Genomic DNA, 16,662 nt, shown 5'->3' with positions numbered 1-16,662 from the left:
AACATCTAGAGGGCTGAAAGTTCCCCGCACATGATCCAAATGAATGAGTTGAATGCATGGAATAAAAGCAGCGGAAAAGCCTACCTCATGCTGCCAGCCACACAGTTGCTTTTAACGCACACTTGCCACCTCTTTGGGTGCAGTAACTGGTTTTGTGAATCGCTGCCTACCACGTTCTGGAAGTGGAGATGGTTCAGCAGTGATGGTAACACAAGTTGGAGCATTCACAAAACCATTTGCCAGGCATTTTGCAGTGCAATCTGTGGCATGTTGTGGCTGTGTTTATAAACGTGAGCCCACGACAGAACCACTTTGGTAAATGCAATGGAATTGGCTCTAGGGAGCTTTTCAAATAAATGTGAGGCCAAAATCACCATGTGGTCATCTCCAATCATCATCTCCAATCATCCTATGCACATTCCCAGATTCTCTTTTAAAAATCAGATGCCCCCTGGCATGCATAAATCTTACTAGCATTTTAAGGTAAAAAATAATAATCGGGGGATAATTTCTGATCTCCACCAGAGCAAGTGATTTTAAATTGGGGTCCATTCTCATCTGGAAATGCCCCCGATTCCTTCCACCCCCTTTCATTATGTTGTTTCTAGTAGAACATGTCATTTTCTGAGGCTGAGCTGCTGCTGCTGCTTCTCACTTGAATGCGCTGTGAAAATACTAACCCAGGAGGCATATTAACAGCTTTGGAAAGATCGCACCCCATTGCTTTCAGAATCTGAACGAAACTCGCGATTGTCCCTCAAGAAACGAGAGCATCCAAACTCCGTATTGTGTTTATCTGGCATGCGTAACACTGGCCAACGCTGGGAGGTGAACCCCCCCCCCAAAAAAAAGGTTGTCTCTGTAGCAGAGCGGCCTAAAGTTGTTCAGCCCCTGAAAATGATGTTTTGGTTTTTGAACGGCGATGCATATTTGAGTAACATTAACAAAGCATGAGCAAGCACTGTATGGGGTGTTGATTTGCGAACAGTTCTCAAATCTCCGTGGGGTATTTCCCCCCTCCCCTTCTCTCCCAGCAATGCATGCCTGATTCACCTTGTATCCCACCCACCCACCCCCCATATTTTGTCCTATTTATATTAATTTCTCTCCTCTTTTTTCCCTTTTTGTTTTGTTTTGTTTCCAGTTGTCTAATGGGTATTATCACTGTAGTTTGTCCAGTGGCCCGTCCTTAGCTTCCGTTGGTGCAGGCCCTTCCCCTCATTTCCCGCCTGTCTCCCACGCATGGACCCGGGCTTCCTCTTCCACCACCCTCCTTCCAGACTGCGCTCATTATTACACCATTGGGCCAGGCATGTTACCATCATCTAAGATCCCTAGCTGGAAGGTTTGTGTCTCTTTTTTGTTTCTGTCACCCATTCTCCTTTCCATTTCCCACTCCCCAGCTCTACTGCAAGTTGTTGCTTTTGGAATCTCATTTAATTCTCGGTTGATTTTCTGCCCCACCCCCACCCCAGCTCGTAATACTATTCCGAATTCTGTGATCTGACGAGGGAGTCTCCCTTAGCTCCTACTCCCATGAATCAAGAACTTCAAAAGAAAGAAATTGGTGTTATCTGAACAAGCATTTCAACAGCTTTCCGAACTGTGCAGCAGCACACTGAGACTTTGGGATGATTCTAGTTTAACCGTTGGTGCTCTCTGGATAACAGTTTGATAGGGCCTAATTGAGGGTGCGCCTCTATTAATAAAGGAGTAGGGAATCTTTTTCGTTTAACAGGCCCAGGTCCTCATCAGGATTGGACTCAAGGGCCAAATTTGACAGGTGGCCAGGGTTGCCAACTTGTCAATCAACTGACCTCACAATGACGTTGGGGGTCAGGTGCTTTGAAGGCCCAAAGTTGTGACTTCAAAGCACCTAATAAAGTACTGCTAAAACAAAAGCAGTTTTCCTCCTTTTAGCAGGGCTTTCCATGCAAACCCCTTCCTTAGGAAGTGACCCTGCAGGCAAGGATTGGCCCACAGACTGGAGGTTCCCTAACCCGATGTTAAAATTAACACTAAAGTTGCTCATGGTATCTTTTCCAGGGGAGATCCCTTGAACAGGGCCTTGAATTTCCTGTTGGCTCTCATTCACAGCTTCAACCCTGGAAAAACTTGCTGGGACAATCACTTCCTAGTGTAATTTATGTTATTCTTTTTACCATGTGCACACACTCCATGGGGGGTCCCATCCATAAAGTCTTCCTGCTTGAAGACTACATTTGCCTAATTTACAGTTGGTGTCAAAGGAGTCAGTTTACTAGGTTTCTAAATTGCTTTGAAAGAAGCACATTTGTTGGGAAGGAAGAAGGGAAGAAATGCATCTGCAGTCCCTGGGCAACCCATTATTTGTCTGTCTGGCCTGAGAGTCCGTTGGGAACAAGGGTACAGATAAGAGTCCCAGACACTTGCATGCTATTTTGGTTTTGAAAGGTGCCTACCTGTTTACTTCCCTTTCTGAAATACACACCAGGAACGACCAGAGACGCCCCTGTTTCTGCTTATTTTAAAGGGGTACATGGCGAATTAACACCCAGATGCACCTTTCAGAAATGATATGCTTTTGGATTTGGGTTTCCTTACATGGGTTCAAAACATGGCATGAGAAACTGCCCTCATCTAAAAAAATTCCTTCCAGTAGCACCTTAGAGACCAACTAAGTTTGTTACTGGTATGAGCTTTCCTGTGCATGCACACTTCTTCAAGTACACTGAAACAGAAGTCACCAGACCCTTATATATAGTGAGAGGGTGGGGACTCCACACACACACACACACACACACACACATACATATGGGTCTGGTGACTTCTGTTTCAGTGTATCTGAAAAAGTGTGCATGCACACGAAAGCTCATACCAAGAACAAACTTAGTTGGTCTCCAAGGTGCTGCTGGAAGGAATTTTTTTTATTTTGTGTCGACTACGGCAGACCAACACAGCTACCTCCTGCCCTCATATAAACGACGTAACCATACACTGGGCTGAATTTACATTTGAACTTAAAGTACTTTTGTATGAATATTCACTGATAAGTGATTTTTAAAAAGCTTTCATATGAAGCAGCACTCCCACCTACCCACTAATAATTACTTTGTGTGAATAGGAGCTCCATGTTGTTTACAGAAGCAGGATATTTACTGGATAGGATCTGAGCAGATCCATTGGGTGTATTGGAGGAAGGCTGGGGAGGTTCAGCTCTTGCTAATAGATCTCCAGACCTGCATAGAAGTAAAAACTTAAGAGAGAGAAATAGCCTGCCAATTTTTCTCTCTCCCCCTTGCATCTGCTTAATATATCAGTCCTGCTTTGTCTCCAAACACGATCTGGTTGCAAGGCTGATACCCTTAGCAAGTACTCTTCCCTTTGGTGAAAATCCTTGGCACTTTTCAGATGTTTTAAGTTCTTCACATATTTATCCCAGTAATGCTTACAACTGCCTTGCCAGGGACATTTGTATTATAACATCCCCCTTATTACAAATTAGGGGCAAGGAGTTTTGATCTTGCCCATAACAATTAGCCTGAACTTTTTTTCCAAGGCCTTTCTGGATTATCTATTTATGGCAAAATCGTGATGGTTGTTTGAAGTCATATTTGTGGGCAGGGTGACAGGAAGCACAGATGTTTCATTCTTCTAGTTTTCTGCACAATTTTTAATGTCTGTTGCCTCTCTGTTGAACAGCTGCATTGCTATCCTGATCCCCAAACCCTCCCACCCATTGGCCCAGTCGCATGAAAATGATGCCATGTTTCTGGCACTGGACTTGTATCAGTGTGGCTGTACAACAAATATTTTTTTAAAATCAATTATTTCCTCCATTTGGAAAGGGCATTTCTGTGTTGGCAGCTTATTCCTCAAAATGGAGTTTCCCCCAGCTATATATAAAAATAGGCCTAGGAAAACCAAGATTTTATGAAATCCTAGCAATGGAGCCAACAAAGTTGACTTCTTTTCACTGCATTTCCTCCCCCATCTGCTCTAGAGGGTTGGGAGAAACCCCAGAACAGATCCAAGTTTTTTTTTGGGGGGGGGGGGAGAGGAAGGGACTCTCATCCTCGGCTTCCTAAGCCATCACTTAGGAAGCTGAGTTCATTACACCAGTCACTGACTCACTCCTGTGCTGTTGCTCCTGCAATGGAGTCAACCTGGCCTGTGCTTTGATTTGAAGGCAAAGCTGTACACAAGCTCAGAAAAACAACAGCTTAAGACTGTGACTTCCCTTTAATAAAAAAGCAGAGCCCAGCACGTATCCTTTGCAGAGAGTATGTAATCTGCGTAAACTTTTGACTAATGGATTTTTTTCTCTAGGATTGGGCTAAGCCAGGTCCTTATGACCAGCCCTTGGTAAATACTTTGCAACGCCGGAAGGAAAAACGAGAAGGAGACCCCGCTGGGGGAGCACAGAGTGGACCAGCTCTGGCCACCGAGGAAGCTCAGAGACCTCGGAGTATGACAGTGTCGGCCGCCCCAAGGGTGAGACTCTCTTGTTCTTTGTTGTGTCCCTGGTAGACCTGTTCAACCAGTACCCAACGGGCCCAACTAAGTTGCACAGACATCTGCTGCTTATCATAGAATCATAGAGTTGGAAGGGACCCAAGGGTCATCTATTCCAGCCTCCTGCAATGTTGGAATCTCTGCTAAAGCATCCATGACAGATGGCCATCCAACCTCTAAAACGAAGGAAGGAAAGCCCACATCCTCCTGAGAGAGTCCACTCCACTGTCGGGACAGCTCTTACTGTTGCGCTTACTTGCAGAGCTTGAACACTTACTTTGTGACGTTTTGGTTGGTCTAATCATCTAACCGGAATAATTTTGTAATAATCTGCTTTGTGCGGAAGGGGTTGCAGAAAGGGTTGTCACAGCAAGAGGCCCTGGGGGATCATCCTAGCTATCCCTGTTCTGCAATCCTAACAAGATGCCTCTGTTGCCTTTTTAGCAAGGAGAGGAGATGGAGGCCTGCGAAGAGCTGGCTCTGGCTCTGACTCGAGGATTGCAGCTGGACACCCAGAGGAGCAGCCGGGATTCCCTGCAGTGTTCCAGCGGCTACAGCACCCAAACGACCACACCTTGCTGCTCAGAGGACACCATCCCCTCGCAAGGTAAGCAATGTGCGTGTCCATCTTTTGCTTCTTTGGAACTGCCAAGCCAAGAAAGTTGCTCCACCCCTCAAGCCTTCCGCATGCTGCAGACTTTCTGCATTTTGCAAAGGCTCATCATGCGTTGAAGAGATGGTAGTAAGGAGAGCTGAAAAGAACATCGTTATTTCACATCTGACAACCAATATGTCCCTTTGGTTTCAGAAAGGACATAGGTAGAAGAGTCTAAAAAGCCCAGGACACAAAATTTCATGTGCCTCCAGCGGCTATGGTGGCACATTTGCCAGGAGTAATGTATTTAGCATTAACTCTGGAAATGTATGCAGTGGTACCTTGGTTCTTGAATGGCTTGGCTCCTGAATGCTGCAAACCTGGAAGTAAGTGTTCCAGTTTGCGAACGTTTTTTGGAAGCCGAACTTCCAACGCGGCTTCCACTTGACTGCAGGAAGCTCCTGCAGCCAATTGGAAGCTGCGCCTTGGTTTTCAAACAGTTCTGGGAGTCGAACGGACTCCTGGAATAGATTAAGCTTGACAACCAAGCTACCACTGTACTCTAATTTTGACAAAACTAAGCCTCCTATGTAAATTTTGCTCATCCTGCTGCACTTAGCAGCAGTGAAATAAAAGGTCGCAGCAGTCTGATATGAACAGCAGTAGTTTCCTGACTTGCCTTTTTCCACCCGCAGTTTCGGACTATGACTATTTCTCCGTCAGCGGGGACCAAGAGCCGGAGCAGCAGGAATTCGACAAGTCTTCGACTATTCCGAGAAACAGCGACATCAGTCAATCGTACCGCCGCATGTTTCACGCCAAGCGCCCTGCGTCCACCGCAGGCCTCCCAACCACCCTTGGGCCTGTGCTAGTTACTCCTGGCGTGGCGACCATCCGACGGACCCCTTCCACCAAACCGACGGTCCGGCGTGGGACCATAGGGGCAGGGCCAATACCCATCAAGACTCCCGTGATTCCGGTCAAGACGCCAACCGTCCCAGACATGCCGGGGGGGCTGCCGAGTGTGCCAAGTGGGGCTGAAGAAAGCCCTGAGCAAAGTCCAGAGGCCGGAGGTGGCAACCCAGTTGGAGTCGGTGCATCCTTGCCGTGGAGCGGTCAGGCATCCACCAACCCTCCCGCTGTGAGCCAGAAGCCGAGCGCCGGAGAGGAGCAGAGACAGGCAGCCGGGGAAAGGGAAGGAGAGGCCGGCGAAAGGGAGAGCCCCAGCATGACTGCTCCCCCATGCCAGCCGGTGCCTCAGTTGGGGGACCAGAATCTCGGGGAGGCCCCGCAAGGCGAAGACATGCTGAATGCGATTCGCCGGGGTGTGAAGCTGAAGAAGACCACCACAAATGACCGCTCGGCGCCCCGCATTTCCTAGACGCTGGACCACCGCCAGTTGACCAGCTTCACAGAGACTGAACTACCTGATGAAACCGTCTGTCTGTCCATTCCACTGTACAATCAGAATTTGCAGGATGCTCATTAGCAAAACAGCTGGAAACGTTCTTTAAAATGAAGGGCAGCGGGGGTGGGAGGAGGGAGGGAACCTGCAAACTAAAACGCTTAAGGCACAGCCTCTTTCTGATTTTTATTTTTTTTTGTAAATACTGCTGATTATTTTTTTTCCTGCACATTTTTAACCTGAGTTTCCCTTTTAATTTTTCTCCCCGATGGTGCCAAATCCTGTGTAACTTTTTTTTATAAACACTTTGTACAAAAACAAAAGGAAAAAAACGTTTTACATGCGTACGAAGATCAAGTAGCTTAAACTTTGGCAAGGAGAGAGTTGTAGTAATACATTCTTGCTCTCCCCGGGAATTTTTTTTATTTTTTATTTGCAAAACACCTTGTCATGAGAAGGGTGCGAAAACCAGCTTTTATTTTTTAACGTACAAAGGACATGGCAAGAAACAGGTCCTCGCTGAAGTACAGTGACTTGGTTTTTTTATGTTTGAAAGGCAGGAAACAGCAGCTGATTGATTAAAGCAATATATAGTGGAAGAGAGAGGGGGGAGAGCCTGTAATTGGTTAGTCTTTAGGGGATAGGAAAAGGGGAGGGACTTTACTGTTGCACAAAAGTAGCTTAGCGGTAGCTTCAAGATACATGCGTCCGAATAAGCCATAATGGATTGCAGTGTTTGTTTATGTAGGAAGTATATGGGCGCTTTACACTAGGAACATCCTCCTGTGTTTAGCCTCTCCCATTAAAATTTGTCAAGGCTCCACAAGACCTCCTGCCTAAGAAGAGCCTCTGTGGACTGTTCCTTCTAATAATAATAATTTGTATTATTCCACCCCACCTTTGTCTTCAGGACTGTACAAGCAGCATCTTTTGTCAAGTCATGCCATCTTAAGCCAGGTTGGACTTAAGAACTTTATTTGTTTTCTCCCTTCACATTGTCTCATTTGTTCCCCCCCCCCCTTTTGTTAAGGGACAGTAACGAAGAAGTGGAGAGAAAGAAGTGTGTAGACTTGAAAAGGGTTGTGGTGGGGAGATTTACCAGGGAGTTCTTAGTTAAAAACTTCTCAACAAACTGGCTATGCTCAGCAGGCTGGGCAGCTTAACAAACAAACAAACAGACAGCAAACACCCCACCAATTTTGAGGAAACAACTTGATCTGATGGGGAACCAGCTGAGAATTCTGATGAAATGAGAAACGTTTATTGTAAGGGGCCTGTTTTTCCTTCTCTTAAGTGACATTTTGGGTTGGCTTTTTCATAAATGCTAAAAGCTTTGGGGGAATGCGGGAGGGAACGGGCACACAGCTTTGCTTTTTATTTATTACAGGGGTTACGGGGGGGTGTTGACCTTTTTTTAAAAGAGACTTCTTAGCAACGAATTTTAGGAAAGCTGTTAATAAATTTATAGATGGGGTTTTTTTTCCTTCTCTTTTCTTAACATGAAAATTGCTGTGATTATAATCCATTTCATGGGGTCGGTAGAAAATGTGCATTACTCGTGCACCACGGGTGTCCTGCAGTTCTGTGGGTTGTCTTTTTCTTTTAAAGCATTCTGCAGTCTAAATGAATACCGTCTGCCTTATCTCTATATGGGCAATGCAAGCGGAATTAATGGATCAACAGACCTGCGTGTTGGTGGTTGCAGAGAAGTAGCCCCTACAGTGGGAGATCATTTGGGCATATGCTCACACATCTCCTCCTCCACGGACATTCTTGAGACTCCTATTGGCTGCCATCTTGCCTACATAACCTCTTATGCTTTAAATACATAACTGCATTGGATGTGAGACGTATTGTAAAACTGTTATAGTCACTGTGTTCTATATACATTTACACTGCTGTGGTTGCTTAACACTTTTTAAAGTTATGGCTTCAGAAGCAAAACAAAAACAAAAACAAAAAAAAGCATGATCTTTAATTGATAAAGCTCTCCTTTGATGAAAAACAAGCTCCTTATTACTTCGAAACATACATTAAAACAAGTAGTGCCTCTGGTATAATAAGCCCACCCACCCAATCTTGATGAAATAGCGGATGCGTTCTGCAAATGATGCTTCAAGATCTTTTCCCCTTCACTAAACTAAGGTAGGGCGGGGAAAACAATAATTGGACTAAAATGGATGCAAGATCATCTCCTGGCAAGCTTCATGTTGAAATCAGCTGGCATTTCACAAGGGCTCAGCAGTGCTCTTGTATATTTCCCTATAGTTTCTGTGGGGCTTGGGCAGGAGAAATTCCTGATGGATTGGATCCAAAAGGTATGCATACAAAACTTTTTTTTTTTAATCCAGCTGTACTCAAGTGCAGCTCCTCTTTAGTTCTTTAAACACTAGGATTTACTCTTGGTTTAAAATTTTCTTATCAAAACTGTTGCCAAAATTCAATGTTTAGGGTGTAACAAACCACTTTGAATCATTCTGTTGGGTTTAAAAAAAATTGTGTGTGTTCCTTGCCTATTGTAAAAGCAGTGTCACCGTTTTTTAAATAAAAAGATGTTTCTAATGGTAAGTTATTGTGGTTTAGTTGCTAGTTTGTACTGAGAGTTGACCTCTCCCCTCATGCATTTTTGTTCTGAATTGCTATAAATAAAAAATTGCTGTTAACTGTGTTACCCTTCTACATTGTAATGATTGCTTCAGCCTATATTATAAATAAAGACCTGCTAATAAACCTCTTCATATTTTAGTTGCCTAATCTTACTCCATGACCCCCATTTCAATAAAAGGCTTTGCTATGTAATATGCTGGTGTATAAAAAGTATAAACTGGGCCTGCCTTCCCAAGGCAGCTAACAAAACAGTGCGACCCACATCTTGTGGACTTCCCAGTACAAAGTTCTGTATAACATAGCTGCATCTCGCTATACTTGGTTATAAAGAGTCCAATTGCACAGCTTGATGATTGAAGAAAATATGGGCTGTAGCAAATAAAAGTTCCCAGTACAAGAATTTAGGCTTGCGCATCAAGACATCCTCTTTCTCCCCTAGCCTACCTTCCCCACCTGATTGTAGGAAATCATTGTGCTAATAGGATGACTTCGTTGGATACAACCCTATTACAATAAGCTTACCTTCATCAACAAGGGCTGCATATGTTGAAAGCTTTCTCCTCATAGGTTTAGTGTGAAATGGCTATTGGATTACCGGTATGTAAAAACAGTCTGAATTCTGGAGGTGACCTGGGCATGGTATGTAGAGGCTGTTTGCTCTGGAACAAGGATTGGGGAAACTCCAGATGATGTGGTCCTATAGCTTCCATTATCATTTGCCATAGCAGCTGAGGCTGATGGCTGCTGCAACATCCTCTGGAAAGACAAAGGTTCACCAACCCTCCTTTATAGCAATAATATCGAGTGGCAGTCCATGGCCCAGGTCTGTTGCATTTCATATTCACACTGCTACTCCCATAAGGCAATTCCCAACCTATACAGAGAACCAGTCTGCTTAAGAAGGGCAGAGTGCCAACACACTCGTCGCTCCCCACCCATATCCGGAGGATAAGGACTCCCAAGAATACATAGCTGGTGTCCCTACTTTGGGAGAAACTTGTGTGTGATGTGTTGTCATGCCAACTATGCAATTCAAACTCGCCCTAGCGTTAATCTGCTCAACTTCTGGAAGCAGCATAAGAGGAACACATTAGAAACAGTTCCAGGTAGGGGGCTCCATAATTAAAGAGCTGCTCTTCTCCCTGCATATACTGACATACTAAAACAACATACTGAGGCAGATGAGGTGCTACCATAGTCCACACTTGGATGTTTACACAAACACCACTGACACTGAACTTTATTTTATTGGGTACATGTACCACAGTAATGCATGCAGACATTCTTACTGGTAGGGCTTAATCACCTCTTAGAGAAGTGTTTTTGCACAAGTGTTTTTATATTGGACGTGCCCGTGGCCTAGTGACAATCTGCCACCACAGGGGAGGCAGGTGTCCCTCCTTCCGTGCTGGAGGCAGGGCTTCCGTCTTGGGCCCATCTGCTGGGGTTTCTTCCTGAAGCTGCTGAACCTAGAGAGTGAAACCAAGTCAGTAACCACAAAGTGCATCTCCAAGCGTTTATTTATAGAGTTGCCCGCTTCAACCTTGGTACCCATACATTTCCACAGGAGACTATAGCAACGCATGCTTGTGTCCTGCTTGACTGAACATGTATCAGAAACCATGCCAAGATAAGAGGGAAGTACTAACTGATATCCTGACCGGGGAGAGGAGAAGCTATCCAGATTAGCTACTTAGTTCGGGATGGGCAACATGCCACTGAAATGCAGTGCTGTGCATTTGCAAAGTGAGAATGAGCTTTGAAAGATGATAATGAGATATCTAGGCCTCATGGTAATGATGATGTTTGAAGACAGGTTGTTTAGGAAACAAGCATAATGTCTAAATATATGCGACTGCCATTTCTTTTGTCTTTCAACACACACAAATCTACACTGCAGTACACGTAGAGAAGAAGCAAGACCAACCTCTTTCTCCCAGCTTTCCATCCTCAGCTTCTTCCACTGTTCTCTCTTGGCAAAGTAATCAGGATACATTGCCTTCTCTGAAGGGTGCCATAAATCTAGGAACCATTCGGGTGCCTGTCAAATTGGAAACCAGATCATAACTTAAAATATTGCAATAACAATGCAGGCAAAGATTGCTTGTCTCTTTGAAGGCACAATGTTTTTCCTGTAAGGCTTCAATGTGTTCCTTTGTTTAAGAGGCTAGTTTAATAAAGACCTAGCATTTTTTAGGCTTGAATTGCTTCAAGGTGCAGTTTAAATCAAACAGAGAAGAAAGAATTACAAGGCGTGCACCCCGTTGTGGGGCTTCTTTTCTATGAGTCAACTTGTGCCACGCAACTACTCTTCAGTCAGAAGATCCTACAATAAAATACTGGACTATAGTCAGGAGAGCCAATAGAATAAATATCATCCATCCACCTCCCAAAAGACTCCCAATGAGCCTAAACGAAGAGGGAAGAGGCCATAACTTGCCAGAGCTCAGTGCAAGCGCTTGCTTTGTATGCAAAAGGTCCCTGTTCAATCCCAACCATCTCCATGTTGGAGCAAGCAGCATGGCTGGTAAGACACAGGACAGGTCCACATCTGACTACAAGACAGCTTCACATACCCAATGAAAAATATTATACATTTCCTCATGGGCTCCTATGGCAGCATACTGAGCAGCTACTAGAAAAGAAGAAATTTCACCATTGAACACATTTGGCAGAGGTACGGGCAGAACTACTTCACTTTCCAAATGAATGGTTGGTTGCCAGGAGCCATTTGGGCATGCACTGTCTTCCTGATATGTAGGGTTCCAGTGACCAGCAAATCACTCCCGCCCATTAAGATTATGGATCTTTTGGATACTGTAATATGATTCTTCTGCTGCTTCTGAAGGAGATAGTAAGCTATTTAAAGGATGCACATCCAATCCCCCAACATGTACTCCTCTTCAGCATGGATGAGAGTGACAGTAGGATCAATGCAGCACGTATTTGTATAATGGCAGAAGCAGCGCTGCTCAGTGCATCCATCTTCTTGCTTTTAGGAGGCACACAGCTTCCCCCTTTTGCTAATACCTTTTTGGAAGACAACTTCTACGTTCTAGCATAAATTTGGTCTCTCTACCTCATTATGCCCAAGACCCGATACTTTTCTCACTTATATTTTCCCATGTCTGAAGAATACTCCTTGGACATAACCATTTCATTTTCTTTGGGAAAAGAAAACACATCAACCCTTTCTTTTTCCCTTCTGACTGCTCAAAGGGTTGCCCCCACCACCACCAATTTAGTGTACTTATTGTACTAATCAATACTCTGTGTTGAAACTATGATAACTATCCCAAGCATGTGCACAGTGGTGTTTGCACCGCATTACGGAGGTTAGTCACAAGTTGCCTTGTAATGTACTGACCCTGTAGCACTCGTATCTCTCATAACATGTGCCTCCTGGAGCATCAGGAAAGGTGTAAGGCTCAGGGTGTTTATTTTCCCAAAATTCTTCTTCAGCAGCCATCAACAACTTGGTTGCTTTCACCATATCTTTTTCATCCTTATGTTCATCAAACCGTGCTCTCAGCAGGCAGGCGAAGAATCGATACCGGTCCCTGAGAATGCAAGGAAAAAGAAAAAAGATAACCATCATGAAATTACAGGTCCCGGATATAGGCCAATGAAGATATAATGCTGCCTGATCTCACAATCACAGTTACTAGAGAGGGCTCCTCTGCTCCTTTCCCCTTCTCAAACACAAATCCCTTCCCCCTTTTTAGAGCTAACCATGGTTATTATTATTTTATGAACCATTTTTAAAAATCCAGTCTGCATTTTGGTAATTTTATGGCGCTGTTTTAACAATAGCTTTCTCTGCTGATGTTGCTATATTTTAATGTCACTTTTATTATTTTATCACCATTTTAACAACTGTTATTTGTAATGTGTTTTATAATGTAAACTGCAAAGGTGTGTAACTGCTGTAGTGACAGAAGTAGCCCTGTTTGTACCATTCTGCAGTCACTGAGAGATAACACACTATTAGATAGCTACACATAGATTACTCCATGGATAAAATGTCATGGGGCACCATGTTCATATGACACCTTGTAAAATCCACAACTGCAAATTTTACCCAATTTTCCTAATACTGTACTGCACACTAGATAAGAATTCTACTTAAGACTGTAGTAATAGAACCATTTCTATGGAATGGCCACTAGAGGGATCTAGTGTGTGGATAATGTTTCACAAAATTAGAATTTTAGGCATAAAGCCCTAAACGTTATCTAAGATTCTAACTAGTTGATTAACTATTTGGTTGTTATTTTGGCTCTTAAATACAGCTGTGCATGGCGGTGAGGGGATTTATAGCCATTTTAAGCACAAGTGTGAGTGCTAGACACTGCTGAAGACCTAAATATTCCCTGTATAGAAGGGAATGTAACCCCATAGTATTCTGGTTGTCCCCTTCGGCACCTTTTTCAGCTCTACAATACCAATTTTGAGATAGAGAGCAGAACTGTATACAACTGTGTTCACACCATAGATTTGAATGACAGCTTTACAATCTTGGCAGTTTTATTTTTAATCCCTTTCCTAACAACCCCTAGAATAGAACTGGTCCTTTTTTTACAAAGGTGCCACACAGTAGCTTGACATTTTCACTGAGCTACGCAACACTTCCCAAGGTCTAATTTCCTCATTTGTCTACGTGTGAAGGTATGATTGATTTGTCCCCACGTATATCACTTGAAACTTACTTTCAACCTCATTTGTCATTTTGTTGCCCATTCACCCAGTCTGGAGCGATTCTTTTGCAGCTCTTTCCAGTCTGCTTTACGGTAGCATCTGCAACCTGGTCACCTCACTGCTCAGCCCTTTACTTTAAATACATAGGTGCTCCTGAGAAATAGGTGGTCAGGAAGCACAGCAAAGGGTAAACAATAATTAACACGGGAGCAAAGACCATCCGAAATAGCGACAACAAGACCAATGAGCTCAACTTAACCCTTGTTAAAATGATTTCAGGGAAATGCTCAAACCTCACCTGATCCCTTCAGCCCACCCACCAGCAAACATCAACAAATAGCAGAAAAATCACAAAATGGGTAAGGAGAAAAGAAAGAGAAGGGAGTGGGGGAATATTAGTACCAGAAAGATTAAAAGGAATTTTTTGCCATGTCAGAAAGCTTGACATACAAGGGATGTTGGCAAATGCAACATGTTTCTATATGAAACACAACAGTAAAAAGTATAATTGGCAAGTTAGAGCGTTGGACTACAGCTAGTCAGCCCCAGGGTCAACATCCTATTAGCTATGAAGCTCACAGTGACCTTGGGCCAATCACCATCTCTAAGCCTAGCTTTCCTAAAAGGATCCACAGAAAGGCAATACCTTGATTAGGATTGTCTAAAAATTGTCCAGTTTGGTTGTGTATATTTCCATGTTTTATTTATTGCTTAGAATGACTTTTGTATGTTGTAGTTATGCATTTTTTCATGATATAAGCCACCTCTGGCATGGTTTGAACTGTGGAAAGGCAGCATACAAATAAAATTTGGAACAATGAAGATCCCTTTTTAATTTTGATCTTGCTATTACAGTACAGTGGTTATCAAAAGGTGAGACATGCCACCCTGGTGTGGCAGGAGACAGTGCCAAGTGTGGCAGCAAGATTCAAGAACAATATTATATCTTGGGAATGATTCATGTTCTTATGTAGCTGCATTTTATACTTTCTGGATGTCCTATTACCATATTGTAAAGTAGTTGTGTTCTATGTTATAAATCAAGCACGGCTAGGAGTTGTTTCTTTTTGTTTTCCTTTTAAAAAAAAATAAATTTATTAAGGTTTATGAGGAAAATAAATTTAAAATTTATTAAGGTTTATAGGGGGGAAATACAAAACTTGATATATTTTTCCTTTTTTACCAAACCAAGACATTCATATAGATACAATAAAAAAATAAAGGTTGGACTAGACGACCCTTGGGTCCCTTCCAACTGTTATATGAAAAATAAAAAAAATCGGAGAGTAAAGAATTTCCAATTCTTCATCCATCCGCTACATAAAAACAATATTCACCATTTTCCAAGGCATTTCTCATGAATTAAAAATCTGGTGTGGCGCGGGAAATCTTTTATTCTGAAAGAATGGTTCTGAGAAAAAAGTTTCGAGGACCACAGTCAGTGGGTCTGCTTAGTTTTAGATTAAGGCAGGCACCCCCAAACTCGGCCCTTCAGATGGGATGATGGGAGTTGTAGTCCCAAAACATCTGGAGGGCCAAGTTTGGGGGTGCCTGGATTAAGCAGACCAGACTTACTATGCTCTCCCCCCCCCGCTTTTTTTGGTTCAACGGGGCTCCCTTTTCCCCTTCTTGTCCTGCCTCGCCTGTTGTCTTTGTCCATGGAGTTTTCTTGGCAGGGATACTGGAGTGGGTTGCCAGTTCCTCCTCCAGGTGGATCACGTTTGGTCCAAACACTCCACTATGACCTGTCCATCTTGGGTGGCCCTGCACGGCATAGCTCATAGCTTCCCTGAGTAATTCAAGCCCCTTCGCCACGACAAGGCAGTGATCCATGAAGGGGGCAGTGATCCATCAAGAGAGCTGGACCATCAAGAAGGCTGATCGCCGAAGAATTGATGCTTTTGAATTATGGTGCTGGAGGAGACTCTTGAGAGTCCCATGGACTGCAAGAAGATCAAACCTATCCATTCTCAAGGAAATCGGCCCTGAGTGCTCACTAGAAGGACAGATCCTGAAGTTGAGGCTCCAGTACTTTGGCCACCTCATGAGAAGAGAAGACTCCCTGGAAAAGACCCTGATGTTGGGAAAGATGGAGGGCACAAGGAGAAGGGGACGACAAAGGATGAGATGGTTGGACAGTATTCTCAAAGCTACTAACATGAGTTTGGCCAAACTGCGGGAGGCAGTGAAGGATAGGCGTGCCTGGCGTGCTCTGGTCCATGGGGTCACGAAGAGTCGGACACGACTGAACGACTGAACAACAACAAAGTCCTGCCTCGCAGGTTGTTGTTATCGTGGTGAAATGGGAGGGCCGTGAGGAAGAGACACAAAAGCAACCACGAGAGAAGCTGCCCGTCTCCACGCCCCCCCCCCCGCTCCCCCGAGAGGAAAGGCAAGAAAGAGTCGGAATAAGCGGAGGAGGTCCGAACGAGGCCCAGTCGCGGAGGAGAACAGAGGCCCTCCTTCTCCCTCCGACCCCCGCAGATAACGCGAGAGGGCGGCAAAAGAGAGGGGAGGGTCCCGAAGAGGGTCACGGGGAGCAGCCCCTCCCCCCCGTCTCTCACCGGAAGATGCACCAGGACTCGAGGTGCCGCAGCGCCCGCTTGTAGAGACGCAGCACTTTCTGCTGGTGGGTCAGGTACGCCGCCATCTTGGCTGGGCCGCAAGCTTCTTCACCTTGACAAGGAGGGCTCGCCGCAGGGGATCATGGGAGGGTGACGTCAGAGGAAGCGGCCTATCCGGGCCGCCGTAGAGATACGGAGGGACGGGAGGGTGGGGAATATAGAGATAGGAAAGAAGAATGTAGAGATAGGACGGGAAAGGTAAGGTGAGGGGGAAGAAGGCGCAGATAGAGATAAGGAAT

General features: G+C 44.4%; 2 protein-coding genes across 13 annotated transcripts in view; one reads left to right on the top strand and one right to left on the bottom strand.

Annotated features, from left to right (window-relative positions):
* MTSS1 (MTSS I-BAR domain containing 1) overlaps window positions 1-8,457 on the top strand; it is a 140,048-nt gene extending 131,591 nt beyond the window's left edge. For 3 of the 11 annotated variants that reach the window (XM_033155828.1, XM_033155829.1, XM_033155833.1), the window contains 4 exons: window positions 1,145-1,345; window positions 4,309-4,473; window positions 4,939-5,110; window positions 5,785-8,457. In XM_033155828.1, coding sequence (XP_033011719.1) covers window positions 1,145-1,345; window positions 4,309-4,473; window positions 4,939-5,110; window positions 5,785-6,470 — 1,224 coding nt within the window. In that variant the 3' untranslated portion in view covers window positions 6,471-8,457. The remainder of the gene's footprint in view (window positions 1-1,144; window positions 1,346-4,308; window positions 4,474-4,938; window positions 5,111-5,784) is intronic. The other 8 variants (XM_033155830.1, XM_033155831.1, XM_033155834.1 and 5 more) reach the window with 3 other exon arrangements.
* Window positions 8,458-10,329: 1,872 nt separating this feature from the next.
* NDUFB9 (NADH:ubiquinone oxidoreductase subunit B9) lies at window positions 10,330-16,507 on the bottom strand. Of its 2 annotated transcripts, XM_033155827.1 has the most exons (5): window positions 16,364-16,471; window positions 13,811-13,952; window positions 12,469-12,661; window positions 11,029-11,142; window positions 10,330-10,570 (listed from the first exon to the last, which is right to left on the bottom strand). In XM_033155827.1, exons 3-5 carry the CDS (start codon window positions 12,592-12,594, stop codon window positions 10,439-10,441), a joined length of 372 nt encoding a protein of 123 aa, XP_033011718.1. In that variant the 5' UTR covers window positions 12,595-12,661; window positions 13,811-13,952; window positions 16,364-16,471; the 3' UTR covers window positions 10,330-10,438. The 2 variants fall into 2 exon arrangements, with proteins under 2 accessions (XP_033011718.1, XP_033011717.1); XM_033155826.1 differs by lacking the exon at window positions 13,811-13,952 and having other exon boundaries at window positions 16,364-16,507.
* Window positions 16,508-16,662: the final 155 nt, after the last annotated feature.

The sequence above is a fragment of the Lacerta agilis genome, chromosome 7 (assembly GCF_009819535.1).
Source record: "Lacerta agilis isolate rLacAgi1 chromosome 7, rLacAgi1.pri, whole genome shotgun sequence".
Classification (NCBI taxonomy): Eukaryota; Metazoa; Chordata; class Lepidosauria; order Squamata; family Lacertidae; genus Lacerta; species Lacerta agilis.
The sequence above is the reverse complement of the archived record's forward strand: the minus strand, read 5'-3'. Positions and strand labels throughout refer to the sequence as shown.

Coding starts and splice junctions, on each gene's coding strand:
- NDUFB9 (XM_033155826.1), bottom strand. CDS start 16,449: ATGGCGGCGTACCTGACCCACCAGCAGAAAGTGCTGCGTCTCTACAAG. Junction 12,662..16,363: donor GAGTCCTGGTGCATCTTCCG/GTGAGAGACGGG, acceptor TTGCATTCTCAG/GGACCGGTATCGATTCTTCG. Junction 11,143..12,468: donor AGAGATACGAGTGCTACAGG/GTCAGTACATTA, acceptor CCAATTTGACAG/GCACCCGAATGGTTCCTAGA.